The 21,939-nt window shown below is 37.0% G+C and overlaps 1 protein-coding gene across 1 annotated transcript in view; it reads right to left on the reverse strand.

Annotated features, from left to right (window-relative positions):
• The window catches only part of LOC134567660 (uncharacterized), a 484,351-nt gene that overhangs the window by 350,012 nt on the left and 112,400 nt on the right, over window positions 1-21,939 (reverse strand). Inside the window, exons 40-43 of the mRNA XM_063426051.1 lie at window positions 8,419-8,545; window positions 5,925-6,043; window positions 2,966-3,070; window positions 2,085-2,228 (exon numbers count right to left, since the gene is read on the reverse strand). Of these exons, the coding sequence (XP_063282121.1) occupies window positions 2,085-2,228; window positions 2,966-3,070; window positions 5,925-6,043; window positions 8,419-8,545 (495 nt within the window). The remainder of the gene's footprint in view (window positions 1-2,084; window positions 2,229-2,965; window positions 3,071-5,924; window positions 6,044-8,418; window positions 8,546-21,939) is intronic.

The following is a 21,939-nucleotide window of genomic DNA, read 5'->3' on the forward strand; positions in this document are numbered from 1 at the left end:
GCACCACACAAAAACAAAAGTTTTAGACTTTAGAAAAACAGACTTTTCGAAAATTAGACTGTGTAAAGGAGTCATTATCAGACTGGAGCAATTAAAATGGAGTCCAAGAGAAATGGGATTACTTAAAAGTTGCATTGCTGAAGGCAACAGAAAATTGCATTATGCTTGTCAGTGTACAGATGTGGCCAAAATAGTAAAAACTAAAAGTTAGCAGTTAGTAATTATAAAAAAAAAAAAAAGAATGAGGAAGATAGACAGATCTATAAGATTAGGCAGAAAGAGGCTAAGCAAAGTATAAGAGCTTCCAAGTAACACACAGAAGAGAAAACATTTTCAGATACATAAATGAGAAAAGGAAAGTAAAACAAGGATTAGTTAGATTAAAAACAAAAGTAGGAAGGTATGTAGAAGACGACAAAGGTCTAGCAGACTGCCTCAATTAATATTTTTGTTCAGTATTTACAGATGAAAATGAAGGACAGGGGCCTCAGTTAGGAAAAAGTACAAATTAGTAATTTGTTACATGTGAGTTTACAAAGGAAGAGATTCTATTTCAACTGTCAAAAGTAAAGACAAATAAGTCAATGGGACCTGATGGAATACACCCAAAGTTATTAAAAGAGCTTAGTGGTGTACTAGCAAAAATATTTATTTAACCAATCATTGTTAACAGAAGTAGTCCCAGAAGATTGGAAGTTAGCGAATGTTGTGCCCATTCACAAGAAAGGTAGTAGGGAGGAGTCGGGCAACTGTAGGCCAATAAGCCTTAGTTCAGTAGTGGGCAAAAGTAATGAAAATCATGTTAAAGGATAGGATTGTTGAACATCTAAAATCACATGGATTTCAAGATCAGAGACAACGTGGGTTTACTTCAGGTAGATCATGTCAAACTAATCTTATTGATTTTTTTGATTGGGTAACTAAAATAATAGATCAGGGTGGTGCAGTAGACATTGCTTACCTAGATTTCAGTAAGGCTTTTGGCACTGTCGCACATAGAAGGCTTATCAATAAACTGCAATATTTAAGTTTGGATTCCAATATTGTTGAATGGGTAAGGCAGTGGCTGAGTGACAGGCAACAGAGGGTTGTAGTCAATGGAGTATATTCGAGGCATGGGCTTGTCAACAGTGGGGTACCTCAGGGATCTGTACTTGGACCCATTCTCCAAGGTCTTGATGGTCTTTATGGTAAGGTATGTCTTTTTGCTGATGATACTAAGATGTGCCGTGAGCGGGGCGCAGAAAAGCAGCCAAGAGCCATGACAGGAGATGACATTTAATGTGCATAAGTGCAAGATAATGTATCTTAGATGTAGAAACCCAAGGTCAGAGTACAGAATATGTTATAGAGCCCTAACCTCAACATCTGAGGAAAGGGATTTAGGGGTAATTCTTTCTGATAACTTAAAGGTAGGCAGGATATGTAATAGAGCAGCAGGAAATGCTAGCATAATGCTTGGTTGTATAGGGAGAGATATTAGCAGTAGAAAGAGGGGGGTGCTCATGCCATTGTACAGAACACTGGTGAGGCCACACTTGGAGTATTGTATGCAGCACTGGAGACCATATCTCCAGAAGGATATTGATACTTTAGAGAGAATTCAGAGAAGGGCTTCTACACTGGTTCATGGATTGCAGGATAAAACTTACAAGGAAAGGTTAAAGGATCTTAACATGTATAGCTTGGAGGAAATATGAGACAGCGGGGATATGAGAGAAACATTTAAATACATAAAGGGAATCAACACAGTAAAGGAGGAGACTATATTTAAAAGAAAAAAAAACTACAACAAGAGGACATAGTCTTAAATTAGATGGGCACAGGTTTAAAAATAATGTCAGGAAGTATAACTTCACTGAGAGGGTAGTGGATGCATGGAATAGCCTTCCAGTTGAAGTGGCAGAGGTTAACACAGTAAAGAAGTGTCAGCTTGCGTGGGATAGGCATAAGGCTATCCTAACTATATGATAAGGCCAGGGACTAATGAAAGAATTTAGAAAATTTGGCAGACTAGATGGGCCGAATGGTTCTTATCTGCCGTCACATTCTATGTTTCTATGTTTATGTAATAATTAAAGTACCTCTGGCCCTATGCATAATGAATCCACTCCATTGCAGACTGCAGAAATGACACTGGCAAAGACCCTTTCAGTCAATGGTGTAATTAGAACATGCTTTGCGGATCCTTGGTATTCAAATCCATAGTGAATTCCAGAGTCACCCATCTGGAAATAAACACACAGTATTACATGGCAACATTGAAATGAATTCCACATAAAACATGTTCCTTCCCATTAGTCAATGCATTATAGATGTAAGCACAGACCTTGGGCTTAAAAAAAAAAAAAAAAAAAGCAGAATGGTATGACACTTCCTCTGCTCCAGAAACTATGTGGGAAACTTTTTTTAGAAGACATTAAACCATAAAATGAGAGCAGGATAATAACTTGAGGCTTTGACTCCCCATACGGCAAGTCCTTTGAAAAGTAGCATGGGTAATATTAATTACACCTAATACTTTGAGATGTTGGCTTATGGAGAATATTTGACAACTTAAACAGGGAGCTTTGGTCTACTCAGCTCTAAAATACTATTTAGTGATGATAAGTATGATGCAAAGACTAGCACCTTACTGATCTCACTGAATGAGCAGAGAGATAGAGATAATTCTAGCTGCAATGATGCAGGACACACCAAAGCTTCTGAATAAATATTGTGTACGTTTGTGTTGCTATCCTTTTAATTAAAAGCATTGTGAGCATTAACAACTTTTAAGTAACAATTGGTGTCATTTTAAATCATATTATAGCAGATTTGTAGAGGACTAGTTGGGAGTTGTAACACACATAAAGCATTGACAATTTACAATAACACTTGTCAAGTCTTAGGTGCTAATATCCTAACTTGTGTTATTCGTACTTCATTTTTGTTCTCCAGTTTCTTGTAATTAAAAGTCACCTACCCTCACAATGAGATCAATGGCAGTGTCATCATATTCATAGCTCAGAGGCTGTCTCAGTTTCCAGATGGGGGCTGTCTTTGATAGAAATGTTTCTGCAATGTCACGCTGCAAATGCAAAATTGAAAATCAGGACAGTCAGTGAAGATTTAGAATGAATCACTAGGCTTAATACTGCCTGTTTCATTCCTATCGGGAAATCGTCCTGCTTAACCACTGTATGTTATGGCATTCTGTCACAACATATTTGCCATCCTTATTTATTATAGTTACTGAACGAAAGCCTATGATATGTCTCTAATTGAGACAGTTACTTTACGCCTAAATGATGAAATGTGTGAAAACTCTGAGGATAGAATTGGAGACTAGAGATACATTACCATGCCTAAGGTATAGAATGATATGATATGTAAGAAATGATTGTTTCAAGAATATTTGGAACTCCCAAACCCAATGACCCAATCCCACTGCGTTGATATATGAAGGGTTGGAAATGAGTCCAGGTGGGTTTAAGGTCTCTCCTCTCTAATGCTAACTGACAGAAATTTGGTCTATACCAGACATATGCCTTACTCCATACCCCAGGATCAGGGCCGGCGCAACCATAAGTTGTCACATATAGCTGCTTTAGAGAGCACAGGCCAAGGGGTTTCTATATCCAGATGATCTGCAAGAGGAGAGCGCAGAGCACAGCACTCCCCCTTACCAGTCACTTGCTGTAGCATTGCCATGCAGGGGTGAAAGAGACACACAGAGGAGTTGTAAAAGGGTAGAAAGTGATACACAAAAAGGGTTAGGGGGTAAAAGAGACACACAGAGGGGCTGATGAAGTGGACAAATTGACAAACAAAGGGACTGGAGGAAATATATAAACAGGGGGTTTGGGGCAGTAAAAGACACACAAAAAGGCTGGGTGGAATTAAGAGAATTACAGGGACTGGGGGAAGTAAGAGACACAAAGGCAGGGTTGAAAGAGGCACACAAGGATGGTGTAAGACACACATATGGGAAAAAGGATGGATAAGATAACCTAAAGGGGGTAAGACATTCAAAAGAGTGATAAAAAAAACACACAAGGAGGTAAGAAAATCAAGAGGCAGGGTTAAAAGACACACAGGTGAAGATGTGTCAGGTTGTAGTATGAATCTCAAAATGCAGTACTTGCAGAGGTAGAAAAAATAATAAATAAAGGCCAATGCAAAAATCCAGATAGGGCAACGTAAAGGCAAGATCAGTCCAGATAGTCTAAAGGTCAAATATCCAGGCAATGAGATTCATAAGCGGAGGTGCAAGCCAAAGGTCAGGTAATACAGGAAAGGAAAACTATATCACAGGAAGTAGCACAGAACAACTGAGCAATGATAGCTCAGTCGTTTACTGGTTAAATAGGGCGCCTGACTGTAGACATGCTTATTCTGACATGCCTCCCTACCATCCTATTGGTGTATGGTCTGTCAGAGGTCTGAGATTGCCATGGGAGGTTATTAAGTTCCAGGGCTGTCCTGCAACGTGGAACAAGCACACGTTTCTCAGGAATCTCTCTTTACCCAGGAGACGTGACACGACTTTAGTTTGGAGGTCGTAGCCTACCTCCTGTATTCACACATGGGCGGCCGCGACTCAGAGGTGTCGCAAGAGCAGCAAAGGGAGTCATGGTAAGTCGTGACGGGGTAGGGGGCAAAATGCATCTTCCCCTGTGTGGCCAAATGTCCTTGCACCAGCCCTTCCCAGGACAAATTCCATTTAGTACTATATTAACTCAGCTGCGTCTTTATGGGACTATACACACTGTAACAGAAATTAGATAGAAAACCTAAATTCTGTGAATGTGAGTAACTTGCTTTATCATCTTGCAAACTAAACTACTTTTTAGTTAAACGTTTCTCTCAGGGTTAATCACTGAAGTGAGAATTACCAGGAATTCAAAGTGATTTTCAAAACTTAAAGGGGCACTGTATGCATTTTAATGCTTCAACTCATTGAAGTGGTTATAATGTCTAAATTCCATTGGCACCATCCTTCCTAATGGCTTTAAACTGTTTTTAATATTTTAATGCTAAACAAGAGCCCTCAGCAGCCCATCTCCTCTGTGCCGTTTGGTCTAATGAGGAAGCAAAGCGTGAGCAGCAATTGGTGTTTGTGATTGGCTGAGAGTGTCAGCTGATCACTTTCAGTCTATCACAGTTCACATTGCAGGTATGATATGTGTTAGGGCTAGAAGCAATAGTGTAATCTCTGCTTTAGCCAAACCTCCAGTAGAGGCTGTGGGTAGCCAGAGAAACTATTTAGTGTTTAACCCTACTTGGAAATGGTTTAACACTGAATAGAGGGGCAGCATCAGAGGACTCCAGGCAGTATAACCAAATCACAGATAAAATGGTTTTAGTGCCTACAGCCAAACTGGAAAAAAACTCCAACTTAAATTTCTTTTCAGTTCTGCTATTTTGACATTATATTTAAAATTCACTTTGAATTCCTGGCACTTCTCACTTTAATGAATAACTCTGTCAGCTGTGCATTTTCTCTGGATATTTTCCTCAGTGGCTTACAACATATTTAACATATGTTCTTTTATTTAAAAAAAACAGACCAAGGGATGCATACGATGGTCTTTTTTTGGACCAGAATGTGGTAAAAACATGTTAGAACCGATTTGCTGTGTTAACATATAACAAAAAGATCTATTTTCCCAAATATTGTTTATTTTTGGAAGGGTTACCTTTGAGTTAATACATAAGGAAAATAAGGATAGATGAGCATAAAAGATACTGCCCATACACTTCTAAGAAGAATACATTTATTGTCAAATTATGATAGCCAGATGTATGCACAAATATCGTATTTGGGTATTATTTAAAAAAAAAAAAAAAATGTCAGTGAATTTTTGTCTTGTTTGATACTGATTTAAGGTAACCGATAACACAAAAAAATTATGAATTGCAACAGCAACAAAAAAAAATACCTGATATAACAAAAGTAGGGCGTGATTAGTGAGTTTAATGACATCTCCTGCTGACAAGGATGGTTTAAGAATTTCCTGGTTACCATCGCTTCCACCTGAGCTGGTACTAAGATCTTCACCTGTTTGAAATTTGAAATTTGAAAAAAATTAAATAGTTTTCTAGAAGCTCTAAAGATATATGATGAATCACCATTGTACTGCAATGGTTACCAGTAGTATTAGTACTTTGGAGATCACAGATGGCAATAATCATCTGTAAATGTTACAATCCTGATTAAATGTTAATTAATATATTTCATAAATGTTACTCAAGTAAACTACATTGTTCTTTGAAGAAAATTTGTTAAGTATATCAGTGAATACATAACACCTCCTACCCTTTACCGTTTTGTTTTGGGTTTTTTTTGGGGGGGGGGCTAATATGTGCCATCCTTAAATGTTTTATGTCTAGTAGTATCCAACATGCAATAAAAGATTTATACAGATATACAGAAACTTTAATCTTTTAAACTTTTTTTTAAATTATTAAATCCTTGTCATCCTTCAGAATGATGTGAATTACTCACTACAGTAAGTAGTAATTTTCCTTATTATTTGAGGATTTAGCTCAACCTCAACCTCAATTATTATTAATATGTTATTTATATAGCGCCATCAAATTCTGCAGCGTTTTACAATGGGTGGACGAACAGACATGTAGTTTTAACCAGACAAGTTGGACACACAGGAACAGAGGGGTTGAGGGCCCTGCTCAATGAGCTTACATGCTAGAGGGAGTGGGGTAAAGTGACACAAAGAGGTCAGGATAGTATTAGACTGGTGACAGTTGCAAGAGAGGAATCATATGGGAGCTATTAACAATAATAAGCTATAGTAAGGAATTCACATAATTCTGAAAGTGCTACTTTCAGTGTCCTATCCATTTTGTTTGAATTCATATAGAGTAAATTATTTGAATATATACTAACTTGGTTTTACTCTATTACCTATAATTATTAAAAACATGCTTCATGTACAATAGACACATAAGCTATGTTGTAATTTTTAACATTGCTTCACAGTACTTTAATAATTTGGATTACCTGATATGTTTGTCCGCAGTTGGATAATGCATTGCATTTGTCATTATGATAACTAAATAAGGTTCTCACAACAAACAAACAATCTTATCAACATTCATCTATATTCATTATACAAACCCATATCCACTCTACCTATATCATAGTACTACTAAGAAACCTGAGCTGACCAGGACTCACAAAATTAACGCACTTATCATAATGGAGCCAAGAAGTTATTCCTAAAAATACACCTTTTGAACCCTCACCTCCAGGACCTGTATTCCTGACTTCATATGGACCTCTCACTCCCTCCCTGAACTTACTAGGGAAGTGTGATGAGTCCATATGTGCTCAAACACAGCTCCTGCAAGCGAATTAGACTGAAATAGAAGGCATGAGCAGGCTGTGAATACTTAATTCTTACAAAGTCTTACAGCTCATTTAGACTCCCATCATTGAGTAATGATGGGATATATAAATAGAAAAAATATAGAAGTGGTGACAAATTAAAAGTTAGATTGTATATAAAGTATGTGCATGTGGTATAAGAGCATGCACAACTTCGAATTTTCTCTCCTACTTCCTGCAGTGATGTTGCTAGTCCAGGTTGCAATTGCATGTATGTGCATACAGGACTTTGCCACAATTTTCCCTACAAAGCTACAAAAAGAGAGCAGCAGAATTGCTGTGATTAGTTTATTGTGATGGACAGAGGTTTATGGGATAAGAAAATAAAAAAATCTCCATAGACCAGAGTTAGAGACTCCTGATTGTCAGAGCCTTTTCCTGTTTTCCATGCGATATGCATGCTACTTCTATTTAGATTGTATTTGGTGAAAGTGAGTTAATATTTTGAAGAATATCAGTGTGCAGGTGATTTAGAAAGTTCCCAAATATGTGATGCTAGCATCTATAGGCACTAAGGAAATGGCAATATTTAAATTCCTGAGAGCTAATAGTTTCAAGCTGCATTTTAACTAATTAAAATAAGCATGAGTATGGTAATATTAAATTGCTTTCAGATGCCAGAACACAGCTCAACATATAGCTGGCTGGATAGTTTTGATCAAACTATACTTCATAGTAGGATTCAAATCTCTAACAATAAAAAATAACAGCCTTCTGCCTGATTTTCTGCTAAGTAGACCACAAAAATGTATATGTTCATATAAAACCTTGGCTTTTTTTTACATTATTCTTTTTTTACCTGCTCACATAAAATTGCTGTTTTTTTTACAATGAAATATTCTTCTTGGGATTTGGCCGGATCTTAGAAAACTCTAGCATGTTTCAACACAAAAGGATGATGGCAGACACTAATGCTAAAATGGAGCATTCAAACTACCTTTAAAAGATTTTTATAAATATCCAACTCTCGAAGGATCCTGGAGCAGATCAATGGACGCCAACCAGGATCATTAAGTATGACTTACCTTGCTCATTTCCTTCTCTTTCTGCCTTTGAGGTTCTTTTAGAAGGTTGCAGAATGTCTTCCTGGGGAATTTCATTTAATATCTTGGCAACATACTCAATTCCTTCTGTCAGATCCTTAAGGCAATCCTATAAATAAAAGGCAGAATGCTTTATTGCTAGAGTCAGCAAAATGATTTTGTGCAATGAGTTCCTTACTCAAACTAGTATATTATGATGACTACATTCATAATTTGCTCAATGGATTCTTGAACAAGAAGGCGGTGCAATGCAATGTAGACTCAGCACACACATAAACCCAATGTTTTATTAGTTATACTGTAAAGAGTACTGACTTGTGAGTTCAAGTCAGGAAATTGGCATGTCCCCCCATGGCTTGCTGGCTGCAAAAAAATGGACATGTGAACAGCTACATAATGAATATCAATCAAATATTAAAGAGAGTAGAAGTCTCATGTATTATCTTTACAACTGTAAATTTGTATGTATGTACATAGTATCTATTTAGCACCAACAGGTGAATTTGCACTTTAAAGGTTGCATTGCAGCACAGTGAGACTACAATACAATATTACATTATTTTCTATAGTTATATAGGCAATAAGGAAGATTACAATATACTCTAATAATTTTCAGTGGGAGTTTACTGCCCTGTTGAGCTTACAATCTTCCTGAGAATATGCGTGCTGTGTACAAATACAACCAGGTTTTCCGCTTGTGAATAAATGTAGCACTTAATTTAATTACTGGTGTTTTAGAGTGGCATTGATGGGTGGGTGGCTGAGGCTTGATAGGGAGTTGCATTCATTTAATTACTGGGATTTTAGAGTCACATTGATGGGTGGGTGGCTGAGACTTGGTAGGGAGTTGTGATAGAGAATTAGAAAGATGAAAACAATGAGTGGTTTCCAGAATAGGTAGAGCAGCATAGATTACTTTAGGAACAATATTACTTTTAAGGATAAAAGACTGAATAGTGTAAGTAAAGGACTTCAATATAAGAAGCCATTAAACTGATTTTAGTAGTGTAGCGATTTTAGTTATTTAAGTATTGTTACAACATATTCTAATATGTATTCTAATCAATGAGACAAGATTGCTTTGAGCAAAAGAGGAAAATGGTAATGGGTGGCCTAACAGAAAAGTATTTGTGAAAAGACGAGTTGGACACAGAGGAACAGAGGCATTGAGGACACTGCTCAATGAGCTTACATGCTAGAGGGAGTGGGGTATAGTGACACAAAAAGGTAAGGGTAGGGTAGAAAATTAGGTGGCTAGGATAGTATTCACTGAGGGCATATAGTTTTGTTTTGATGACAGTTTCAGGAGAGGAATCAGGGAGCGGGGAGGGAAAGCTGTTCACAGTTTAATTGATATGCTGTCCTAAAGAAGTAAGTTTTCAAAGATTATAAATAACAATAATAATAATAATAATAATAATAAGTAAGTAGACAGTTGCAGAACTTCCAGTGAGATGGTGCAATCAGAACAGCTCTGGAGGCAGAGTAAAGAAGAAATTCTTGGATTTTTCCATATGATGACTGAATGAATTGCATGTTTTTGCTAGTTGATTAATGTGAGACATGAAGAAAAGAGATCACGTATAGGTACAAAGTTACACAGAGGAAATGTGCAGTTTCCACAAGATAAATGGTAGAGCTGTATAAAGTTGCATATAACTGTGATGTAGGGAAGGCCTTTGGAGGAAAGATAAGTAGCTAAGTCTGTGATCTACTGAATTTAGTTGCAGAAGATACATTGAGAAAACACACAATACTGTACGTTTTTCATTATTTTCAGTAGAATGGTGTTACACATCATTTTCAGGTACCCTCACAAAAAAAAAACCATGGCTGTCTTGTCAAATGAAATACAAATGACCAATGTAAAAAATGCCTGTTTGCAGTTCAGCGACCCTGCTAGAAGGTTCATAAGATATTTTAAGAAAGTTAGTTCTATAATAATATTACGAAATAACTTGGGATCCGGTTAGTGTTTCCACTCTCCGGGTCTCAAATTAGAGTGCAGCGCTTAGTGAACAATATGGATAACTCACCCCAATCTAATTAGCTTGTGGGGGTATACATGAAAAATAAAAGAGAAAAAAATACAGAATATTAGTGTAATATTGTATGTACACAATTTTTCATGTATACCCCCACAAGCTAATTAGATTAGAGTTATCCATATTGTTCACTAAGCACTGCACTCTAATTTGAGACCCGGAGAGTGGAAACACTAACCGGATCCCAAGTTATTTCGTTTTTTTGGTGTTGTTTTATGGTGGGATATTGGGAATACCCACAGAGTGTTCACAGCAGCTGAAACCTACTGTCATCACAAAATCCCTTACTAAAGCGCCATTTTCCACACCTTTTGTTGTTTACATTTCTCTATAATAATATTACTCTGAGTAACATATAAGTCAAACTTGTCCTGAACATTTTGAGTACAAAATCTTAGTGGCACTTAAACAGCTTTTACCATTGTTACTCAGTTATATGGTTATTATTCCACCGCATAGTACAAAGTATCAGAATACAGCTTTTATCTGGCTATATACTTGGCTATTTTTTGTTTTTAATTAGGAGTGAGCTTCAGAGACAAAGGGGAGAGGGTTAACACCAGGCTGTTTTGCAAGTCATTGTAATTACAAAGTTCTCGTTACAAGTTTCACTGTTCTCTTACAATTTTTCAACTAATATATTTTGACAGGTTTTCAGATTTACAAAAAAGAAAAATATGTCGCGGGCAGCTGGGCTGTCATGGGACATTTCTCTTCTTATCTCATGATAATTTCTTGATCTAGTTTATAAACCTTGATGTGCTGCGGGGGGTAATGCTTAGGATAACACAGATTGAAAATAGGCTACTGCACCTGTGATGTTGAGAAAACTTCAATAACTAATGAATAAATTGGTACGAGATCGGATGTTAAGAAATATATTAGCTGATGAATGCATTAAAGTTTTACTCTACCAAATTGAACTGGGAATGCACAATTCCAGCTATAATTACAATAAAATAATGGTACATGACATGAAAATATGTAAGCGATATATACACAGACAGACAGAGGTATGTTTTGCCTTCACAAGAATATATTCTATATGTAAATTACAGAAACATCTTTTTTTTTATATATATATATTTTATTTCTACAAATTTTCCATGTACAATTTACATACTTTACCTCTAAGACAATAGTACAATAATGGATAGGTTCAATTAAAACAACATTTCAACTATGCTTCCAAATTTAAATGACCATTTCCACTGTTCCCATATTTTCCCATAGAGGTACATTAAAAACATATGCCTTTCATACTCTGAAACATACCCTCCGGATGGTGCTTCCTATATTAACCATTATACCTATTCCTAAGCATAGGAACTGTATTACAAATGCTCATCCAGGAACATACACACTGCGGGGGGACCCATCCACTCATTAATTATAATTTTCCTCCTTATTGGCAATAAAGTTTTCAACCATTGTTTCCCATTTGCTAAATTTCTTTAACCCAACTGAGTTGCTCTGAATTATTCCCATTTCCATCCTACTTTGGTAAATTACTTGTTTTTTAATTTCAATCCACTCTAATATTTTATTGCTTTTCCAATGTCTGGCCAAAACCATCTTGGCTGCCATTAAAATGTGAATTGTCATCATACTTTTCTCGGTAGGCATAGAAGGCCATCCCAGATGTAGCAGAAAACTTTGTGGTGTGAATGGTATATATAGCTGACATGAATTAGAAATCTGCCTATATACAGTTTTCCAAATGTTCTTTAAATATCTACAATGCCACCAGATATGGAGGTAGTCTCCCTTCTCTTCACCACATCTCCAACAGAGGGGATTCTGATCTCCATAAATCTTGGCCAATTTATCTGGGACCATGTACCATCTGTTTAGGAGTTTATAAAAATTTTCTACTATATTTAAGCAATGAATCAATTTATTTACTTTAACTGTCGCATTTATCAAGTCTTGCTCGGAGATTACTATTTGTAGATCTTTTTCCCACTTGATCTTAGCTCTCCGTGAAAAAGACCTCTGAGAGATCTTTAAAAATTCATAACATCTGGAGATATGACCTTTGAGTCTATATGTTTCAATGATCTTCTTTAGAATACTTATATTATTATTAACTTGGATATCCAAAAATTTCGCCAAGTAAGACTTAATTCTCAAATAAGTAAATATCTCCCTATTATCAATCCCTAACTCTAACTGTAGTTGATTAAAAGGCTTAATTTTCTCTATATCAATTATCTGTTGGATGTACTCAATGCCCCGATATGACCAGCCACTAATATCAATATCGTCAATATTATTATTGATCACCTCAATGGGTAAAAAGGGAAATAATCTGTATTCTATTTTATAGTTTTTCTTGATTTTATACCAATATCTCCATAAACTATGTATAATTGTCGAATTTTCTAGGTGGACTGAATTATTTTTATTTCCTTTCCTCCTTGTTGTCCAAAACAGAGCAGATAGGCTGTTTATCTCTACCATTACTTGCTCTATTTGATATCATGCTTGATCTTTTTGATCTGTACTTAACGTATTAACAATATGTGCCAGCATGCATGCATTATGGTACTCTGTTATGTTTGGGGCAGCAAGGCCCCCATCTTTTCTTTTCTTAGATAATAGTTGTAAACTTATTCTCGGTTTCTTGCCTTTCCAAATAAATTTGGAAAAAGCTGCCTGTATCATTTTTAACCATGAGTTTGGGACTTGTATAGGGATCATTCTAAAAAGATAATTCCATTTAGGCAGAATATATGCGCGGATAGTGTTTATACGACCTGTCCAAGAGATCTCTCTATGAGCCCATTCTTTTAAAGTCTTATTGGTATTTTTTATAAGAGGAAGGAAATTAGCCTCAATAACTTTATTTGTATCTCTTGGTATTCTAATTCCAAGAAACAAAATATATTCCTTGGCCCATACGAAATCATAAGAATTTTTAATAAAGTCTCTTTCTTCCCTAGATAAATTAACTGTCATTACTGTAGTCTTATTAATATTCAATTTATAATTTGAAAATTCACTATAATGGCTCAGTGTTCTCATCAATTCCGGCAGTGATGTTCTAGGATTCTGCAACATAAGAATTACATCGTCAGCATAAAGATTAATCTTGTGTTCAAAATTATTAACAGAAAAGCCCCTTATCTTTTCGTTTTGCCTTATGGTCTCTGCAAGGAACTCCATAGTCAAAACATAAAGCATCGGGGAGAGAGGACAGCCTTGCCTTGTACCGTTCCTGATACTAAACCAGTCCGCTTCTATCCCTGGGCCTATTGTTCTGGCTGAGGGGACGGTATATAGCGCCATAATAGCGTCGTAGATCGTTCCTATTAAACCAAACGTCTTCAATGCGTTTCCCAGAAAGTCCCATCTGACTCTGTCAAACGCTTTCTCAGCATCCAGTGACAGGGTCAGAAGGGGAACCTTTCTCCTAGTCGCGACATCATGTACATCCAGAATCCTTCTAAGGCCTCCTGAAGCTACTCTACCGTGAATAAATCCGGTCTGATCTTGATGTATTAAAGCAGGAATATAAGTTTTTAACCGATCTGCTATAACCGAGGCGTAGATCTTGACATCTCCATTTAGAAGGGATATTGGGCGATAATTCGTCAATTTGGCTGGATCTTTATCCGGCTTCAAGATTGGAACTATGTTCGCTTCAGCATCTTCCACTATTTTATTAAATATTCTAGCAAGGCGTGCCGAAAGGGTATCTCTATATATCTTATAAAATTTATTTGAAAAGCCACCTGGGCCAGGTGCTTTATTTATCTGTATCTTATTTATGGCTACAGTTATTTCTTCTGAAGTTATTGATTTATTAATCTCACTCAGTTGTTCTCTAGTTAATTTGGGCATTTTTTTATTTTTGAAAAATTCTGTAGAGGAAATTTGTTGTCCTTCATTGTCTAAGTTGTATAATCGGCTATAATAGTCATTAAAAGCTGCCCCGATTTTTTTCGGGCATAGTAACGTTTCCTTTCCAATTTCAATTTTGTGAATCCTCCTCATTTGTTTTTTATTTTTCAATTTGTTGGCAAGCAACTTATCTGCCCTATTGCCTTTATAGTACCAGTTGATCTTTAGGGATTGTAAATTTCTGTTTTTCTCCTCTAATAGTAAATCGTTTATACGATTTTGTGTTAATAACATTTTTATACTTTTCTCCTGAGTAGGTAAGAGTTTATTATCATTAGATAAATTATAATAGACTACATAAAGTTCCTTCAGAGATTGTCCCTTCTTTTTTTTATCATTGGTGCCCAACTTAATTAAATGACCTCTGATGACACTTTTATATGCGTTCCACACAACTGGGAGCGAAACCTCTCCACCCTCATTTTCTTCAAAAAACCTATCTGTCATATCCTTAATATATTCTCTATTTTCTTTAGTCGAAAAAATATTATCGTTTAGTCTCCAGTTAGTTCTATTTGCCCTATAGTTAGCTGTATCCAGCTCCAAAATTATAGCATTATGATTCGACCAAGTTACTACATCTATAAGAACTTTTTTAATACTATTGGTGAGGCCGACTGAACCCAAAACTAAATCAATTCTTGAATATGAGAAAAATGACCTGGAGAAGCATGTAAAATCCCTCTCCAGTGGGTGGAACACACGCCATATATCCAAAAACCCATATTTCTTAAGTATCCTTTGAAATTGTACTGCCTGTGAGATTACTACTTTGTTTAACCCAGTAGGATTTAAAGTTTTCCTATCCAGATTTGGATTCACTATGCAGTTAAAATCCCCCGATAGGAGTAATTTCCCTTGTTTTAATCTTTCTACTTTGTCAAAGAGATCATAAAAATACTTGTTTGAAGGATTATTGGGCGCGTACACATTTACCAACGTATATAATTCTGTTTGGATCTTAATTATCATTATAATAAATCTAGCTTCCTCATCTGTTTCTTGGTAAATAATCTTAGCGTCTAAATCTTCATTCATCATAATGGCTACCCCTCTTTTCTTCTGTTGTTCTAGTGAGGCAGTTACTACTATTGAAAAATGTTGTGGGATAAATCTCAGCTTATCGTTTCTTTTCCAGTGTGTCTCCTGTACGAAAATGATTTGAGCTTTTTCTTTTTTAATATAATCAAACAAAATCGCTCGCTTGCTAGGGGAATTTAAACCTTGGGCATTTATCGATATTATTTTAACCATTACTCTTTTTTATGCTCTTCTTCAAAGATCTATTAACTCCATTTGCCTTCTCCTGTTCCTTATTAAGCCTATTGGCAATTCTCTTTCTTTTCTGAGAGTGGGCCCCCGCCCCAGCCACATCTACCACACCAATCATACAACATCCTCTTCTATACCAGAGGCAATCATTCCAATAACCCAGAGTCTTGACCTCTGAGTGTAGATCCATAAGGAGAAAATCTCCTAAATGAAATCTTGTCCTCGTCTAGGAATCTCCAAGATAAGGATACTAAGAAATTACAGAAACATCTTAATAGCGTAGGGGATTTTATTCACATTATGTCTTCTTGCTTCTTTTTATGCAAATTATGCATACTTCTTTACTCAACTATCGGAGCACTACTGTAGTTTCCTATTCTTTCTGAAGGTGCAGAGCCATATCAGCTCTCATCAAGGTGGTAAAAATGAATGCAGAAAAATAATGAGGTCAAGGTGCTGAAATAAATTAATATGAGTGCTCTATTAACTAGACGTAATATTCTTTCCATCTTGGCCATTATATCGAAGATGTTACTGAAAATGTATTTCATTTTACCACTTTTTATTAGCTGCAGCAAAACAATTATTATCACAAAAAAGCAAATGCTATTATTGCATAGAATTCACATTGTGAAAATTGCATTTTTTTTTTTTTTTACATATTTTGCATAAACTCTACATCTATACAACATTGTGGCTGCCTGTCTGCCTCTTCTAATCACTGTATTAAAATGGCACTGTCATCGCTGCATCCTTTTTTTTTTATAAACCCCCATCCCAACTGCACTACATTTAATTGTCCCCATAGTAGCCCCCAAGTGCCCCTAGCACCCCATTTTCACCCTTTTTAACCTTTAAAATTCATGTCCCGACCTAGGACCTGGGTGACGCTATCTTAGTGTGTGCAGATGAAGGCCTTGTGGGCCACGTCATCTGCCCACACTAGATAGTGCAGTGAAAGTCCTGAGCACTTTTGACAGCGAATACAGTATTAAGTTCTTTTGGGCATGATTCAACAAGCGTTGCACACTTGAATTTTGGTATTTTCTGCAAATCCTCTCAAATGTTATCAAGATTAAAGGACCACTCTAGGCACCCAGACCACTTCAGCTTAATGAGGTGGTCTGGGTGCCAGGTCCTTCTAGGGTTAACCCATTTTTTCATAAACATAGCAGTTTCAGAGAAACTGCTATGTTTATGAATGGGTTAAGCCTTCCCCCTATGTCCTCTAGTGGCTGTCTCAGTGACAGCCGCTAGAGGCGCTTGCGTGATTCTCACTGTGATTTTCACAGTGAGAGCACGCAAGCATCCATAGGAAAGCATTATGAATGCTTTCCTATGTGACCGGCTGAATGCGCGCGCAGCTCTTGCCGCACGTGCGCATTCAGCCGACGGGGAGGAGAAGAGGAGGATCGGAGGAGAGCAGGAGGAGATCTCTCCGCCCAGCGCTGGAAAAAGGTAAGATTTAACCCCTTTCCCCTTTCCAGAGCCGGGCGGGAGGGGGTCCCTGAGGGTGGGGGCACCCTCAGGGCACTCTAGTGCCAGGAAAACGAGTATGTTTTCCTGGCACTAGAGTGGTCCTTTAAGTTCAAGTGAAAGTAATTCACAGAGATGTCCCTAGGTCACTCTTGCATTATCTTGCCTGTGTGCTTTGGGTCATTGCCCTGATGGAAGATTAATCTTAAGCTCAGACTGAGATCCTGATTAAAAATCTTAATTTAATCAGACCAGAGTTTTTCACAATCTGAGAGTTCTTTAGATACCTTTTTTCAAATTCCAAGTGTGCTTTCATGCATCTTGCAGAGAGGAGAACCTTGTGTCTGACCAGAAGTATATGATGAAGCCCAAACCCGGGCGAAACGCGTAAAGTAAGGGACTGGAAACTGTTTTTTATAATATTTTATTATTTGTTGTTAATAAAAATTACTACTTTTTTTCCAAAGCCCTTTTTTTGGTTTTCAACTTTTTGGTGCAACTGGATTCCTGCTTATCCTTTATATCCTTTGGTAGGGATTATACCATCACAAGCCATCAACACCAGAGCAAGTTATTGCTCTACAAATCGTAAGTAGGATACCTGCTTTTTCCTATTTCCAATTACACTTGACATACGGTACTATTGGATTTTTATTCTGTTTTTCCACATATACGGCTGCTGGGAATTGGATATGCAACACAGCTTTTACCCACATATCCTAAGACGGGGATTAGACCGTCCAGGCGCTATACAGCAGAGCTCTTAGTAGTTAGTCTTCTATCTGGTTTTACATATATGTGTGTTAAAAATGATTTGACATACTGCACTATTATTTTGTTCTGTTTTTATCTCTTTTGAGGGTCGTACAATTTGCTACAATGTCAGGATAACTTATATGTATGTATAAACCGTTATTTTATTATATCCACTTTGAGTATTCTTTGGCACGGTCCACCATTTTCTTTTCTACTTTGGATCACCACAAGCAGGTATTGGGAAGCCTCTTATTTTGTTATTCTAGTGAGCGCCTAAATCTCTGTTTTCCAATGTATGCATGCATGCCTGGAAGAGTCTTTTCAGGGTAAACGCACAAATGTGCTTCTCTGGAAGTTTAGTTTGGAGATCTAGAGAAGCAAATTGCAACATTGAGGTGGATTAAAAGAGGAGACAGGGTAATCTGCCGCTCTAATCGCATCAACCAGTTTGCTGTCGCCCGGTCGCGTGGGTCCGGAATATTGCTGACAGAGTGGAGAGATTATTGGTCCATATTGATACAATGACAAAGTTAGAGGAAGATGGAGGACCTTATAGAATGAGTTCAGGGAATTAGGTAGGAAACTTAAGAAGAGGACCTCCAAGTTGGTATTATCTGAGATTACATGTGCCAGACACTAAAGTGGCAAGGCAGCAGGATATTAGAAAGGTCAATACATGGCTGATGTCTTAGTGTAGGAAGGATGGTTTGGGGTATTAGAGCAATGGGCCAATGTTGCACTTGGATACAATCTTTATAGCTGAGATGGATTGCACTTCAATAGAAGAGGGTATTTTGTGCTTGGGGAGAGAATGGCTAGAAGCTTTGATGAGTCTTTAAATCAGGAGGGAAGGGGGGCAAAAAAGGGGTAAATGTGGTAAATATTATAGAAAAAAGAGTGGTTTAGGAAGAAGCTTGAGATATTGGCATAAAATAAACAGCATGCCATAATTTGGATTACTCAGACTTGGTAAATAATAGACATGTGCAATTTGTTTTGGTCCAAACTGAAATTCGGACGCATTTCGGCAATTCGGACATTCGGATGTAATAGATTGTAATAGTTTTATTTAAAAACACCTCACCTAGACAAAAAATGATGGGGGTTTAGTTACATTATATGATCATACATTGCATAAGCCTGCCAACTACATCAAAGTACCCCATATTCGGCAGGTCCTATTCTAGTAGCAGCCTAATGCTTGCTCTTATGAGATTGATCCACTTACTTGGGAAATACTTCCTTACTGGGACTGGGACTCAAATCTCTAAGATTTGAAATTGCTGTTTAGTTAATAAGCGAGTGCGCTGGATTCTGTATTTTGTATATTTTGGCCCCAGCAGCACCCTATAATGTATGCATGTTTAGGTGAGTGCAGCCCTCTTGGTTTCTTTTATATATTTGGGAGTCCCAGGCCAACTCCTTGGTTTTGCACCCCTCCCTGTTACAGGTGCCTCATTCCAGGACCCTATTTAGCCTTGACTTGCAGAGAGTCCCAGTAAGGAAGTATTTCCCAAGTAAGTGGATTAATCTCATAAGAGCAAGCATTAGGCTGCTACTAGGATAGGACCTGCCGAATATGGGGTACTTTGACGTAGTTGGCAGGCTTATGCATTGTATGATCATATAATGTAACTAAACCCCCATCATTTTTTGCCTAGGTGAGGTGTTTTTAAATAAAACTATTACAATCTCTAAGATTTGAAATCGCTGTTTAGTTAATAAGCGAGTGCGCTGGATTCTGTATTTTGTATATTTTGGCCCCAGCAGCACCCTATAATGTATGCATGTTTAGGTGAGTGCAGCCCTCTTGGTTTCTTATATATATATATATATATATATATATATATATGTATATATATATATATATATATATATATGTATGTATATATATATATATATATGTATACAGTTATGCTCAAAACTTTGCATACCGTGGCAGAAATTGTGAAAGTTTGGCATTGATTTTGAAAATATGACAAAAAAATTTATTTTATTGAAGGATAGTGATCATATGAAGTCATTTATTATCACATAGTTGTTTGGCTCCTTTTTAAATCATAATGATAACAGAAATCACCCAAATAGCCCTGATCTCACATGAATGTACTAAGCAGGCTACATACTGAGCTATAGGGAGCAGAAAATAATGGTCAAAGACCTGTGTAACAAGACAATGGAACTATATAAAAATGAAAAAGGATAAAAACATATATACAAAGCCTTGAAAATGCCAGTCAGTATTGTTCAATTACTTATTAATAAGTGGAACATTTGGGGATCTCTTGATACCAAGCCAAGATTTTAGCTACAACTGCCAGAAGAATTGTTCGGGATACAAAGAAAAACCCACATGTAACCTCAGGAGAAATTCATGCTGCTCTGGAAAAAGACTGTGTGGTTGTTTCAAGGAGCACAATACGAGGATACACGAACAAAACTGAGCTGCATGTTTGAGTTGCCAGAAAGAAGCCTTTACTGCACCAATGCCACAAAAAAGCCAAGTTACAATATCCCCGACAACACCTTGACAAGCCTCACAGCTTCTGGCACACTGTAATTTGGAGTGCCCAGACCAAAATAGAGCTTTAAGGTCACAAACATAAGCACTATGTTTGGAGAGGGGTTAACAAGACCTATAGTGAAAATAACACCATCCCCATTGTGAAGCATGGCGGTGGCTCACTGATGTTTTTTGGGGGGTGTGAACTCTAAAGGCTTCTTTAGGGATTCTTGTGAAAATTGATGGCAAGATAAATGCAACATGTTATCAGAAAATACTGGCAGACAATTTGCATTCTTCTGCACTAAGACTGCGCATGGTACGCTCTTGGACTTTCCGGCATGACAATGACCCTAAGCACAAGACCAAGTTGACCCTCCAGTGGTTACAGCAGAAAAAGGTGAAGGTTCTGTAGTGGCCATCACAGTCTCCTGATCTTAATATCATCGAGCCATTCTGGGGAGATCTAAACCGTGCAGTTCATGCAAGATGACCAAAGACTTTGCATAACCAGGAGGCATTTTGCCAAGACAAATGGGTAGCAATACCACCTGCAAGAATTAAGAGGCCTCATAGATAACTATTACAAAAGACTGCATGCTGACATTTATGCAAAAAGGGCAATTCCTTATTATAAAGCACTAAGGGAATGCAGACTTTTGAACAGGGTTCATTTCATTTCTTTCTTTCTTGCCATGTTTTGTTTTATGATCGTGCTATTCTGTTATAACCTACAGTTGAGTTTAAATCTCATAAGAAATAAAAGAAATGTGTTTTCCCTGCTCACTCATGTTTTCTTTAAAAAGTGTACATATATTATGAATTCTCCAAGGGTATGCAAACTTATGCGCACAACTGTATATCTCATATGTATGTATGTATATATATATATATATATATATATATATATATATATATATATATACACATGTATATATATAAAAATATATATATATATATACACATGTATCTATATATATATATATAATATTATATATACACTGAACAAAAATATAAACGCAACACTTTTGTATTCGCACCCGTTTTTCATGAGCTGAACACTTTTTCTATGTACACAATCGGCCTATTTCTCTCAAATATTGTTCAGAAATCTGTCTGAATCTGTGTTAATGAGCACTTCTCCTTTGCCGAGATGATCCATCCACCTCACAGGTGTGGCATATCAAGATGCTGATTAGACAGCATGATTATTACAAATGTGTGCCTTAGGCTGGCCACAATAAAAGGCCACTCTAAAATTTTCAATTTTATCACACAGCACAGTGCCACAGATGTCGCAAGTTTTGAGGGAGCGTGCATTTGGCATGCTGACTGGAGGAATTTCCACCAGAACTGTTGCCCGTGAATTGTTCCAAAGGCGTTTTAGAGAATGTGGCTGTATATCCAACCGGCCTCACAACTGCAGACCACTCGTGACCACACCAGCCCAGGACCTCCACATAGCATATTCACCTCCAAGATCGTCTGAGACCAGCCACACGGACAGCTGCTGCAACAATCGGTTTGCATAACCAAAGAATTTCA

Source organism: Pelobates fuscus, chromosome 1 (assembly GCF_036172605.1).
Source record: "Pelobates fuscus isolate aPelFus1 chromosome 1, aPelFus1.pri, whole genome shotgun sequence".
NCBI lineage: Eukaryota > Metazoa > Chordata > Amphibia > Anura > Pelobatidae > Pelobates > Pelobates fuscus.